General features: G+C 35.9%; 1 protein-coding gene across 2 annotated transcripts in view; it reads left to right on the plus strand.

The window, feature by feature from the left end:
• The window catches only part of RBPJ (recombination signal binding protein for immunoglobulin kappa J region), a 64,597-nt gene that overhangs the window by 32,723 nt on the left and 17,371 nt on the right, over positions 1 to 14,503 (plus strand). For both annotated transcript variants that reach the window (XM_050895503.1, XM_050895502.1), the window contains exons 2-4: positions 184 to 222; positions 4,319 to 4,414; positions 13,891 to 14,056. In XM_050895503.1, the coding sequence (XP_050751460.1) occupies positions 184 to 222; positions 4,319 to 4,414; positions 13,891 to 14,056 (301 nt within the window). The remainder of the gene's footprint in view (positions 1 to 183; positions 223 to 4,318; positions 4,415 to 13,890; positions 14,057 to 14,503) is intronic.

The following is a 14,503-nucleotide window of genomic DNA, read 5'->3' on the forward strand; positions in this document are numbered from 1 at the left end:
ATTGTGGGAAAAGCTGTTGCAAGGAGGTGGTTGATATTTTAATAGTAATCTATCTAGGAAATCATAAAGAAAAGACATCAAATTCCAATACATTTTCAAAAATTGTAAAATTGGGATAGTATTTCACTGTAAAATTATGACTAAACACTTATGTTTTAAATTAGCAACTTCTTCTTTTTTCAGGAAATTTGGAGAGCGACCTCAACCGAAACGGCTCACCAGGTAAGCATTAAAGAAATTCTGTTTTTAACAGTTTTCTGAAGTTACCCTTTTCATTCTCAGAAGAATTTCTAAGTTAAAAAATTGTGGCTTGCTAATCCTAGAATTTTAAATATCAAAGCTTTTCAATTATTGTATGCAATCAGCAGCCAGAAGTAAAATTTTGAACAGTGAGTGGGTTGTTTTTAGTATGATACTCAAAATGCCTTTTTAGAAATGATATTGACTTCACATATCAGTTACTGTAGATTATTCAGTAGGATGTGAATCTGCTTAGTTTTAAATCACCAAGAATGAGCCGAATTTCTTTTCTTGGGTAAAAGTGTCTTGTGAGGTCATGTAAAATAACACTTTTTACTGCCAAAATTCAGCTATTACGTTACTGCTGTCATGTAGCAGGTAAGAGCAAAATGAACACAGTGTTGTCAAGGAGTGATCTTAACCAATTTTTGGTGAAACCTAAACAGTCAGAGATAGCATCAAATAGTACCATCAAGTCAATCCATTCTGAAAAGTGTTTGGAGTGACTGGAGTACCTGATTTGCTCCTGCTCTGCCTGGGAAGTATTTATACTAGAAGCTGTTAAGTAGCCACCATTTTTTCAAACTGTTGTAACACAGTCTATGTACACATTTATTATTCTGTGCCACAAACTGTGCTGATTATAAGTAGCTACTGAGTTTAAAATCCACTGTTTGCTTGAAGTACAAAAGATGTTGTCGTGGTTTAACCCCAGTCAGAAGCCAAGCACCACACAGACGCTCCCTCGCTCCCTGTCCCCCTCCCCCTGCTCCCGGTGGGATGGGGAGGAGAATCGGGAAAGAAGGCAGAACTCGTGGGTTGAGATAAGAACAGTTTAATAACTAAAGTAAAATATAAAATTAACAATAATAATAATGAAATATAATAATACTAATGCTACTACTAATAGTAATGAAAAGGAATGTAACAAAAAAAGGAGGGAGGGGGGAAGGAAAAAAACCCAGGGATGCACAATGCAATTGCTCACCACCCGCTGACCGATGCCAGAGCCGTGATCCGCGCCTCCCAGCCAAATCCCCCCTGTTTATATACTGGGCATGACGTTCCATGGTATGGAACACCCCAAACCCACGACCTTCTGCATGTAAAGCAGATGTGATCACCTTTGGCTAGTTCGGGTCAGCTGCCCTGGCTGTGCTCCCTCCCAGCTTCTTGCACACCTGCTTGCTGGCAGAGCATGGGGAACTGAAAAGTCCTTGGCTTAAGATAAGCGCTACTGAGCAACAACTAAAACATCAGCGTGTTATCAACATCATTCTCACACTAAATCCAAAACCCAGCACTGTACCAGCTACTATGAAGAAAATTAACTCTATCCTAGCTGAAACCAGGACAGATGTGCAATTTTTTAATAGTTTTGTGTGGTAATAGTGCTGTATAAAGACATGGAAACACATTGTCACTCTGGCCTACTTCTGTTTTGAATGAAATTATGATGCCTTATGTAAAGCATGGGGTAGTGGGGAGCATTTACATTTTGTGTTGGGGATATTTGTCTCATTGCATTTCTGGATAAGCTTCAGGTTAGCTTGTGTCATTGTTAAACTTCATTTCAATGCAAAATTGATCTATACTGCCTTGTAAGTAATTGAACAAACATTGCTGTTTCCTGTTGGCCTACCTATTTTCAGGGATATTTAAAGATACTAAGTTTTAAGTAATGAACTGTTTTCCATCTTGAGCAGTAACACCTGTTAGTATCACCCTGGAGTTACTGATAGAATTTATCTTCTATGATTTAAAAAGAACAACAAAAATAATGACTATTCAGTATAAGGTCTTTTAACTAAGTTTTCTATTAACTATAGTGACTCTAAATTTCATCTGCAGGATTTTAGCTACTAGATGTGTTAGGCACTCTTTCCTGTGAATACAGGGTAAGCATCTGGGAACTGCTAGCCATCCTTCAAAGCAGTAGCTTGTAAACCTTTTCTATACTGATAGAGGCTGGAAACAAGCAACCTAACTTTTTTCCTCTGAAGAGAAGAATGCTGAAATGGAAAAACTGTCACATAAATTTTTAAGAGTATGATTTTTCATGTAATGTTAAAAAATGGATGTGTGAACCCTTAAAGGCATTTAGTTCAATTATTGGAAAATTATTCTGCTTTTTTGTGTAAAGGCAGTCCTGTTTGTCTAATAATCTATTCATCGTCGTGCAAGCTCCAGTGGAACACTACTACTTTGTTCATGCTGTGCTAGTTGTTTTTAGATGTAAACTATAATAGTACTACCTTCATGGAGAGTTTTAAGATTTAATAATGAAAAATGTCATGTAAGAATTGCAATGATTATGTGTTTTCGTTATCAGTGGAGGGGTTGGAGGGGAACATTCCCAGTTCTCCTAGGAGCTTGGATTGTACAAGTCCACTGTAGCAACAGACCAGTAGAAAAGGCAGAATTTCTTCCTCATACAATGCTAAACAAACATGAGATAGCACCTAGCATTTTTGTGTGGGGGTTGCTGGTTTTGAGTGTTTATTTTAATGGTAGTCAAGTCAAAAGTTTTTAGTATGACAGATGTTCTTAATTTAGTATGACAGTACTCTTAATAGAGTATTTCAAATTGTCAGATAAAAAGCTTTTAAACCACTTAAATGCAGCAAATATATATCATAATGAAATGTATAATAATAATTTCACAGTGAATTATGTTTTGTGGTTTAAAATATATTTTTAAACAATGCTTGTAAATAAAGTAAGTCTGTGCGCTTTGAGGCAGTTCTTCCATCTGTGCTTTCATGGATAAACATCAGTTTTACCAATGTCAAATGTAAACAGATCCAAGTTAGTCCAAAATTAAAACAGTAATTCAAATCTTTCCTTTGCTCTTATATCCTGCTATTTACACAGAAGACCTAGCACACTGATCACTGCCTTATGCAGGCATGACAAATGCAAGAATTTATAAAAGATCATTGGCAAAGCTGGATTCTTGTTGTTGTCCAACCCGCCCACCCCTCAATCTGCTTGCTTTCCTCTGTGAAACTATATGTGGGGATTTCTTTTGGAAAAGGTCTTGTCAGCAAAATATTGCTTTTTATCTTCCATCTTTTTTCACTGGAAATGTTTCATTTTCTAGATCTGTCCAAAGGGAATTCAACAGTTGGGTGCAGTTCACAAAAAAACCCCAACAACCCCAAAAAATCCCTCTTCTGTAGGGTTTCATCTCTTCATATAAATTCCTGTTAAATTCATAATTTGTTTCTCTGGTTGATGACTTTGAAGATGAGTGCATTGGTGGGCATTCAACCTGCAAAAGCTCCTCCAGGGACTTAAAAGTGTTCCTGTCATCACTCCGACACAGCTAAACCCTAGGGTGTTGAATTTGGCGTGCTGCTTAATGAACAGTTAGATTATTATACAGAAGAATGATAGGGTGTATTGTTCTCTTACTTCTCTCAAGGAATTGCTGTTGGTGTGTTTGAGGTAATTACAGCTTTTATATGATGTCTGTCATTACAGTGATGATGAACGATAGAAAATCTAATTTTTTTTTTTTTTACCTGATAGTATGCAGGAAGTAGAGGCTTTCTCTAGAAAACTAGATGAAACAATAAGCTGAAGAATCTAACTTTTTCTTGGTATCTTCACAACCAAAAGAAAACTTTTATATAAACATTGCATGCATTTAGTTAATAGCTTAAACAAAATTTCAGAACAATTTGTCATTATCGTGAGAGACTAAATTGGTTAAGGAGACAATATTGAATTAATAAAATGTGTTCTAATCAAATATTTGTGGCATGGTACTTGAACAAGGTGTAGTGATTGGCATTGATACTTTTTCACATCACAAGCATCTTTTTTTCTGGAAAATGTAGTAATTGTAAATGACCACAGACCCCTACTGCTAGCTTCATGCAAGATAGTTGCTTCTTTTTGCTGTTCAATTGTCTTAAAAACCAAAACAAACTCATCTTGACCCTATTAATGGTTGCCTTTTTTTTAATTTCAGGTGTTTGGGGTTTTTTGTCCTAAAGCTGTCTTTGGATTATTATAATTATAAACAAAACCAAAAGAACTTTCAAAGCTTATTTTGTCTTTTAATTTTTAGGGAAGCGATGCGAAATTACCTAAAGGAGCGAGGTGATCAAACAGTGCTAATACTCCATGCGAAAGTTGCGCAGAAATCGTATGGAAATGAAAAAAGGTAAGTCTGTTCTTTCCTGGCTTCCCTCTACAGCTCCCAGCTAGGGAAACTATAGTGTGTAGTCTGGTGTGTAATACATGGCAGAATTCCTCAGATTGTACTATAGTCTGAAGAAACGTACAACAAAATGCGTTCTCATAAATCATTTAATTATGTAACAAATGCTGCAAACCTGTAGCATTCAATGTAGTGATGCCTGTTTCTACCAACAGGTTCTCTCTCTGTGAGTGAAGTTTTTCTTCCATTGAACTAAAACAGCTCTAATTTTAAACCTTCCATTGTAAGTCTGGAGTAAACAAGGTGATTAATGGTGACTATTTGTAGAGGAGTTTGTCCCTGAGTAATTTCAAATTAATATGAAAGGGAAATTGCTAGCCTCAGTAAGATACTTTTCTAAATCAGATCTGTAATAGCTTTAAAAAGAATGACAGGTCAATCATAACCATATTTATGATAAACATTCTCTCATAAAAATCAATACAGTGCAAGTTACAATAATAGGTAGTTTTCTAAGGGACAAAATCTGCAGGAAGACGTGAGGATGAATGCTTTTTAGGCAAAGGTGAATTTCCTGCGGTCTTCTCTGTGATGTTTTTATTGCATGACTAGTAGAAGCAAATAGGATGGTCCTTCATATGCAGATACCTAGTCCTCTCATGATGAAATGGAATTTTCTTTAAGTATAAATGATGCTTTTCTACCTTTAATTTTACTAAAATAAATAGCGCAGTATTTGGTTAGTTTTCGGATACTTTGTATTATTAATATTTGTCTGCCACAAAAGACCACATATTCAGCACATTAATGGTTTTGAAGTTTTAGCCTTCCTTTCGCCACTGTTGTGTAAGTCCTGTTACATTATTATGTTTTTTACAGTTTTCCGAGATTTAAGATTTTAACATATTTATGTATGAAAGTGTTAGAAGACAGGAATGTTACAGTTAAGCCTGCAAAGTTGTCAGTTTGTTGCTACCAATCTAAATCACACTTCCTGATGTCTGTGAATCACAGAGATGCAGACTGTATTTTCAACTGTTCTTCAATATTCTGTGCCTGACTACTTGTCTTTCAATATGTGTTGTCTTTTCTGTTAGCCAGTGTCTCAAGTCCTTGGTTTTGGGCACTGTCCAGGTTCTGCAGCTCCCTGGAATTGTTTACTCAAAGTGCTTTTAGATCTTTCTGAAATTCTTGATGAGAATCAAATGGGAAGTCAGTGAAAGAGGAAGGAGGAAGGGCATGGAAGCAGACAAGTATGCTGTGTATCTGCTATATAACTATACAGCCCTCTTGCTCACTGCCACGCTTAAAGGGTTGCAATGCAAGGCCTTACTAGCAGTAAATGATAACTTTAACCCTTTGCAGCAAACTTAACAGCCAAAAAGATTTATCATGACAATATAGGGACCTCTGTTATCTTCTCAGATTGTACAGTCATTCAAGAGTTGCATAGTTAACTCATCACTGCAGATGAGTTAAGCATATTACTCCCAAAAAATGAGGGGTGTGCCTGCAGATAAGAAAGTGACTTTCTAAACAATATATCTGCAACTTCAGTCAGTTTGTTCTCCTGGGGCCAGAGCGGTTCATGAGGGCAGGAACATTTTGCAAAGCTGTTCTGTGTATCATTATTTTGGAGAACAAATTGGATCAAAAGAAGGGAGAAAATAAAAAGATAAAGTATGTAATTTTGATTGTTAAAAGTTCCATTACTGTTTGGAAAACTTACATAAGTGTTCTGAAGAATACAGGGCAAAGCTTCATTTATGATTTGCTAACAGTTTCTGAAAGCTTCTATGTGCATTTCATAGCATTGCCATAAATTCCTGTTGCCTTGAATATACGTGTATACTTCACTTGATGGTGTTTAAGTCACTGTGGCACATACGTTACCTAAGTACTGGTAATGTTCAGTAAACTAGTCATTGGTTTCTCACTGTTTGAAACAATTGCTGACTGGAATTAGGCATTCTTTTACCACTTAAGATTTTGTGAGGTGCAATTCAGTTGCCTATCTCAGCACAACTGCATTTGTTCATGAAAGGTATTTCAGATTCACCTCTTTAAAAATGGAAGCATGTCGAATGAGTGTAGAGAATTTCAGAGCTTTGCAATAGGAATGAAAATGGTTGGATGTTTGTTATAAAATAATATGATGGTGAAATGATTGCCATTCTGGTATGGGTATGAAATGAAAGTTTGGAATACATACTAAGATTTCATTTTTCAATTAAAATATTTTAGTTTTTCTTACGTTTTAATGCACTATGTAGACTGTCTCTGGTACTGTTCTGCTAGTTCCCAGACTGTTAGCATCAGTAATGATGTCCTGTTGTTAACTGGCATTTTTGTTTACGCTGATATTAAATCCTTGGATCCATGTGTGCCCTAAGGTACTTAGTGAAACTGAATGATGAATTAGCTTCTTTCTTTTTTTTTTCTTTTTTTTTTTTTTTTGAGTCTTTTTAATTGCTTCTGTTTTATTCATAGCAGAACGTGCCCTTTGGTTCTTCATATTGCTGGACTGAGTGAGCAAAATTAGTAAAGTTTAAGGCTGCTTTATGCAACTGGTCAGTCAAGTTTTCACCATTTTTACATTAAATACCATTTCTGAAGTGAGTTGTTTTGCATATGTCTGCTTTATAGACAGAAATGTATTTCATACCTGTTTTTATGGAGAAATTTCATGTTTTCCACAGGACTTCATTATGGCATGGATATAATCTGGTTAATTTTTGATCCATAAAGAATAAGTTAAATTGCACTGTCTTTTTAACTAAGAATTCAAGTTACAAAAGGAATTATTTCTTAAATTTTACATGTCTTTCAAGTAATTAAAGAACCTAAAAAACCCCTAAACCAAACTTCCACCTTTTGCTCCAGTCTTTAAACCTTGTTTGTTGTGAGGTCATGGAAAATGTTTATCATTAATAAACTTTGCATGGCATAATTAAAAGTGTACCTTTTAATAACTTTCAGTGTTTTGATGAGGCTTAGTAGATGGTGAAATGCTCTGTTGAAGACTCACTGTAGATGGCGCAGATCTCACGTAGCGTGGTCTGGTTTAAATAGGCCTCTCAAACACAATTCCAGGTTGTTGCCACGTGGATGGAGACTTTCTGGGTTAATTTGAGAGTGTTCTTGATACTTGTCCCTAAATAGCAGTAATGAAAGGAGGCTTCTTTCTTTTTTGAGTGGACTCTTCTTATTAGCCTTGCTCTTCCCAAAGTTAATATTGTTTAGTTTAATGAAGAAGCCAGGAGGTAAGAAGCTCAGGGATGGACTTGAGTTGAATTTAAGACTTTTTGCCTGATGTTTCCTGTTGGATGACTGTCATCTTTCAAAGGCATTCAGCTGATAGAGACTCAGGTGATGTTTAGTCCTGATGAGTGTGGGTGTTTGGCTTGTGCTTCTTGTATTTTCCCCATATTTACCATTCACTGAGACTGAACAGTGTGAACGTTCAGCAGTTTAAAGGACTGAAGTGTTTTGGATTCCAAGACATAGTTCATCAAAGACTGTGAGCCAGATTGGTATTTGTGGATTACATGCTGTTCTGAGTTTAAACATTATCACTACTGATTAGCCTGAGAATGGTCTAGCTGCGTCTTGTTTTACGGCTGTTAGTGAAGGAGCTCCTGTAATTTCTGCTCAGATACTTCCCTTCACCAAACTGAGTATGCCTGCCCTCTGGTTAATGCTCTTGTTGTTGATAATATAGCTTTTTCCAGGGCTTACCCCATGGCTCCACTACTTCATCTTTAACACTCTAGCACCTAATGGTTTTTCATTTGTTTGTTGTTGTATCGAATTCTTTAGTGGATGTTGTTAGTTCTTTCAGCTCCTAAGAAGGAAAGAAGACTGCTGAGTAGTTTCATGCTCAGAACAATGTGGGTAATTGACAAACGCACCTCCTGCCTCTTGACCTACTCGGAATTGACCAACAGGTACAAAGGAAAAACTTCCCTGCTAATTCACCCTGAACATTAAGAAAACTAGCTGGTAGACACCTCTAAATCCTCCTGAAGGCAGAGACTTCTGTACGATGAACACAGGGATGATTTGAAAAAGCAAACCTTTGTGAACAGAAGCCTGTGGTTTGAAAAGAGCCTTGAGTGCGTCAGAACTAGGTAGCAATGACATGAGCTGATTTTATTTTACTTTCTACCCCTTGCTTCCTGGCAAGTTCAGTTAGGGTAGCTTCTCTACTTGAAGTACCATATTTTCTCTTTATTGATTGGCCTGAATTGACTGAAGGGACCGAAGGAGTATTGTTCTCTCCTTCAGTGATTGTCTGATTTAAAACAATATTCCAGGTGGTGCCAAAGACTCAACCTATTCCACTTTCTGTTGTTGCAGTCAAGACTCAGAAACCACTAGAAATTATCTTGTTCTTCCCTTCAAGTCATTTGGAATAAAGGGGAGCATCCTTAGACAAATCTCAGCTTGGTTTTCTTGCCATGGAAAAATGTTGAGTTTCCAGTTGGTCTGATGGAACGGATCTGTCAGAACAGATGAGTAACAGCTTGCTTCTGTTTGCTGTACTGAGTTACTGAGCCTGGAGTCTTAACATGAGATTGGTAATACTATACTGGTCTGTCCTCACTTGAGCGGCCCATGAAATTATAGTGTAAGAAGGCACTATGGGGATGCCCTTTACTTTTTGGAGATTGATCATCTGACCTTTCCTGGCTAGTATCAGTCCCAATGTTAGCTCCATTTAAAAGTGGCCATCATTTTAATTACATTGATCACAAATTCTTGGAAGATGCATAGGAGGAGCATTGCAGAGAGCCTCTTCTGAGAAACTAGGAGTCCACTACAAAATGTTGTAGAGATATGTTAAATACATGAAGTATTTGCAGAGACCTGGTATCCCAAAATGTTATCCTGGTTCAGTCACTGTGCTTTATATCAGCAAATAGGAAGCACTGAATCTGCATCTCATTATACAGCTCTAACAAGTGTGGAATAGGTTTTGTCCAGGAAAGACATTCCTGGTTGTTATACTTCCAGTAATGAAAGAGCTCACAGAGTTGATCCCTAACAGATTTCATGTGTTTTTTAGATCAAGTTGTTAGGTGTTTACCTCACGGGAAGAATGTCCTGTGTTGTTTTACTGCTCATTCAGCAAGGAATTGCCAGTCTGCTCATGGCATAGAGAAGAGGTATTAGGAGAATATGTTATAAATCCAGTGAGGAAATTACATCCTACATGATTTTCCACCATTACTTCTTGTACTGAAAATTCTGAACAAGTTCAGAGGAACCAGACACAGCTGCCTTTCCCTCCAACATAATTTGCTTTTTACTATAGGTCAGATTAATACTTCAGAAGAATTTTTACCTCCTACTCAGTCTTACTTTAGTTTTGTGGTTAAAGAAAAAAGAGACGTAGGCCCTGTAAATCAAAGGTCGAAGGAAGAGTATTTTCATTTGTTCCACCAAACATTGTCCTACCTTATTTCCCATCAGTAATACTGGAAATTACTTTACCTAAATTACTTCACTTATTTTAGGGAGGTGAGTTTTTTTAATTTTCCTCTTTACAGTTATCTGAAAGCCAGCCTCTCGCATAAACATTTACATTCCTATTTACCTCGGAGAATGTTTTATTAATGAGAGAACCTGTTCCCAGCAGTTATTTTATGTATATCAAAGATACTTTCTTTAATCCTCTGTGAAAATTAGAAATATGAGGATACTCGTGGTTTACTCACACTGTATTGGATAGAAAATTTATAGTTAATCTCTTTTATACATGAGTTCCTGGGATTGTAAATAGGAAGTAAAAAGCCCTGAGACTGGACTTGTCTATATCTGAAGGGCGAGTAAGAGGCTGACACATAAGAAAACCCATTCAAATTGTGAATGTTCAGACCCTTCTTGTTTGGTAGTTTTAACCAAACTTAAAATTGTCTCAGCTTCAGAAGTGTCTTTCTTTGTTCAGTAAGTCATAGTTTTCCAAGGTTTTTCTCTCTGTTCTAGTTTAAAAAGAGAGCTTTAATTGTGGTGGCTTGTTTTCTCTTCATCAATGGATTAAAACTTGTTTCTTGTGAGTCTTCATTGCCATCTAGTGGCCATAGTTATTCAAAGGACTTAGTTTAGAATAAAGCTGAAATGAAAAAGGATGTGAAAAAAGTTTGGGATTTTTTCCTTGTGTTCTAACCAGTAAGATAAATACAAAAGAGTACATGAGGAAGAAAGGTAAATGTGTGATGTTTGCTTTATGGTGTTATACCTACTTGGAATACAAGGAGTTTGGTTTCTCTTTTGCAAAACATTGCTCCATTAATAAAGGTTGATATTAATTTTTAGTCTGTGTATAATTTCTTTATTGGAAATAGCTTATAATTGTTGAGAAGAAAATTAGTGGGATACATCCATTAACACTGAAAGGATCTTGTATGATCATTTGAGTTTGAGAGTTCAGAAGCTGACTAGGTATGTGGTGCACTTTTTCTGGTAATCTGAGTTTGTTTCCAAAAGATCAACTCTTGAATAAATGCATCTGTTACTTGAAGTTTCTTCCCCAAAGAATTGCATTTCCTAACCTTGGAGTTTGTTCATAACCTCCATTTGAAAAGTATTGTTCATAGAGGACCACCATCATGTTTCCCTTATCTGGGGTGGCAAAGTAGAAGTTGTGTACAGTAGACATTTTCTCAGTGTAATGCTAAAGTTGTTATTTCTTGCTTTGTTTTGGTTTTCTTTTTTCCTAAAACATGCCAAAAGTTGCAGCAACCAGTAGATGAGCCTCAGAATAGATTTTTAACAACAATTATGGTATTTACATCTCGATGTGGGGTGATATAGGGCATATAAATTAGATTGGTCATGTAGAAAGTAAATATACACCTTGTACTTTAATATGAATTTTATGATCTTGATCATTGTCATTGCACTGTCTCCCTCACAAACATAAGTGCTCTTAAGATCATTTTTTCTTTAGGGTAGAGAAGCATTTGAGGGAAATTAGGTCATGTCATCGGTGCAGTTTGAAATAAATGCAATTGAAAAGTAGGAAATGCATTCCTGGTTTTGAGATCCAAACTTTGTAGTAGGAAGGGGAGGATTGAATTGGCATGTAACAGAAACTCATGGTGTTCTTAAATATACCCCTACTGCATCATTCAGCATCTTCATGAAGGAAGCTGGAACAGAGGTCAGGTGGCAGAAGATAAGAAGAAAAAGGCATAATAGCAAGCAAAAAGGGGATACACAGTTTGTGCTGTTTGATAACATTTATTACTGCTTACTCTTTCTATTCATGGTGATTTTCAAATTTCAGAACTCCTATTCTTACAGCAATAAAGTTACAATAACCCTTTCTAATGTCAGATAACTATAAATTTCAGCTTTACCATTCATGGCTGGGCTAGTGGAAGTGTGCTCTTGTTCTGTTACTGCGAAAGTGTTAAATTTTATTTTTGAGGTAGTTTATTGTGTAGTTTCTCAAGTTGACAGTTCCATCAGGAAACATCTGCTTTGCAAATTGGCAAGTTTCTACCTGTTGCCTTGGTTCTCTGTGTTCTGCATTTTCAATTGGAAGAAAAAAAATTACAGAGCCTTCATATGACCTATAATTACCCCAAAGAATAAAATACAAATAGTTAAAACTGATGCAGTAAGCACATGAAAAAATGTTAGTTGTTAAACTTTGAATAGTTTGCTTCTACAAGTAGCTTTCTGTTAATTCATAATTCCATATTTATCAAAATTTCTATGCTTCAGAACAGTGTGAAGGCAATAAAAAGAGCAAATAATTGTTATGATAAGTCTTTGCTGAAATGGATTATCATAATGGAGGAAATACAGCATTTGTTTCTATTTGTTTAGAATTATTAAGTTTAAAAAGCAATCTGTAGGAGCAGTTTCACAAATTAATTTAATGGGCTTCTCAAACATGCAGATCTCTTGATGTCACGTAGCAAGCTACTTCCTACAAATTCTCTTTTGTAGGTGGTCTTTTTTCAAACCAGAGCACGATACTTTTGAAAGATGTTCACAGATACTTAAGCTGTATGCATATTGGTGTATCATCAGGTTTTTTGTGTTTTAAAAAAAGCGAAATTAAGTAAAAAATTTTCACTGTGGATTTATTGGCAAGATAGAAAGCTTGATTTATTTCCCCCACCACCACCACCCCTGCAGGGGGTAATTTTTGCTCATTATCATAACCACTGAGACATTTTGAATTGCAGTAAAACTTAAAATTTGGTTGTTTGTTTCTCTAACAAAGAATATACATTAATTGTGTGCATTAACTGAAATAATTACAAATCTTTGCATTTATTTATATGGATTCTTAATATTTACATTTTATTATTATGTGATTATTAACTCAGGACTTTGCTTTCATCTATTAAGAATTCTTTTACTAAGAAAAGCATTTTATATCTGTTAAATAAAGGTAATTTTGCTGAACAGGTGAGATAAAGAAGTGTATTAGACTTGATTTTCATACTAAAGCTGACTTCCACTAATTGAGGTTTATATGGTGTTTAATAGAAATAATCCATGAATTCAGTTGTCCCAAGCCAAATTAAAAAAAAAAATCCTACCTACTTACCTGTATAAGGTAGGAGTCGTCTTTGGATTTCAGAAGTGCCAAGTTAAGCACTACTCGCCGATTTGAAATAAATAGAATAATTAAAAACTTCTTCAGTTATCCTGTCCCTTTATGCCTCTTTAGCTACCTCACAACTGGATGTACTCATTCTGCTCTTTTAACTTTGATTTTAACTAAATGATGATAAAAACACTGCAACTGTTGGCTAAATTAAAACCAAAAGTGATTAGGATTTGCGTTTTAACAATTTGCAGAAACTTCAAGACCAATACATTGTATTATAATGCTGCATTTAATTTTGAACATGTTGCTGTAAGTAGCATCTAGACTGATTTCAGTCAGTGCTGCTAAAGACTAGATCATATCTTTTACAGTTACGATGAAGATGTAAAATAATCTATTCCATTTAAAAACTGAAAAGAGATTTATGCTTGGATGGAATAGACTCCCTCCTTGCTAATGATGAAACACTAAATGTTTAGGAATTGTAGTCAGCAGTTGTCCATTAAATAGTTTGTTCTGTGTGTATTAATCGCTGCATCATGCTAAGCACCTTCAAAAGCAAAACACTGTCATCACTTTCAAGGCCTTTCTACTTTCTTTGAGAATTTCTTCTTTGTAAGGGTAGAAAGCATTTTTGTTTTATGGAGGTGCAGACTGTTACCTATCATATATTGAACTGGAAAGACACTCAGTGACAGTGCATCTAATGCTGATTTTTCCTTGCTTTTTCTGTTTTTTTGATTTTCATTTTAGAAAATCTTCAAGGCAAATGAAGGACGTGCATGTATAAACTCAAATGCAAAGCGTGAATGGGCTGAGAAAGCTTTGGGTACACAACAGCTCCTGTCTCAAGAATTTTCTTGAAAGCTGTGTGTAACCTTATAATCCGTTTTTCGTTTTTCAGGTTCTTCTGTCCTCCTCCATGTGTGTATCTTATGGGCAGTGGATGGAAGAAAAAAAAAGAGCAAATGGAACGGGATGGTTGCACTGAGCAAGAGTCACAGCCTTGCGCCTTCATTGGAATAGGAAACAGCGACCAAGAAATGCAGCAGCTGAACTTGGAAGGAAAGGTAGAAGAATTGTAATAAACCACTCAGATTTCTGCAAAGGATATTATAGCTACATGGTGCATATTTCAAGGAATACCCTTGCTTATTTTTTATAACTTCTGTTACACTGTAGCAGATGCTACATAAGTGGTTTAAAAAAATCCCTCAAAAATATGTAGGACAATTGAATAGGTGGATTTCGTTCATGGGATCATAGCAGGGTACTAACCTTTCATTTGTAGGTTGTTGATTCAGAGTCAGTAAACTGTTAGGTTATTTGGTTGGCATCAATGGTTAACTGAAGTAAGGTTTCTGGCCCAAACTCCGTGTCCCTCTCCTGGGCTTGCATGAATGGATAATATCATCAGGGAGGTATCTGAACAACATCTGCTGCAAGAAGCGGTCTTTAAGTCCTTTTGCGTAAAAATACAATTAAAATAGCGTCTTAATAAATTCAGTAGATTATTT

This window comes from Gymnogyps californianus, chromosome 4, assembly GCF_018139145.2.
Source record: "Gymnogyps californianus isolate 813 chromosome 4, ASM1813914v2, whole genome shotgun sequence".
NCBI classification, from domain to species: Eukaryota; Metazoa; Chordata; class Aves; order Accipitriformes; family Cathartidae; genus Gymnogyps; species Gymnogyps californianus.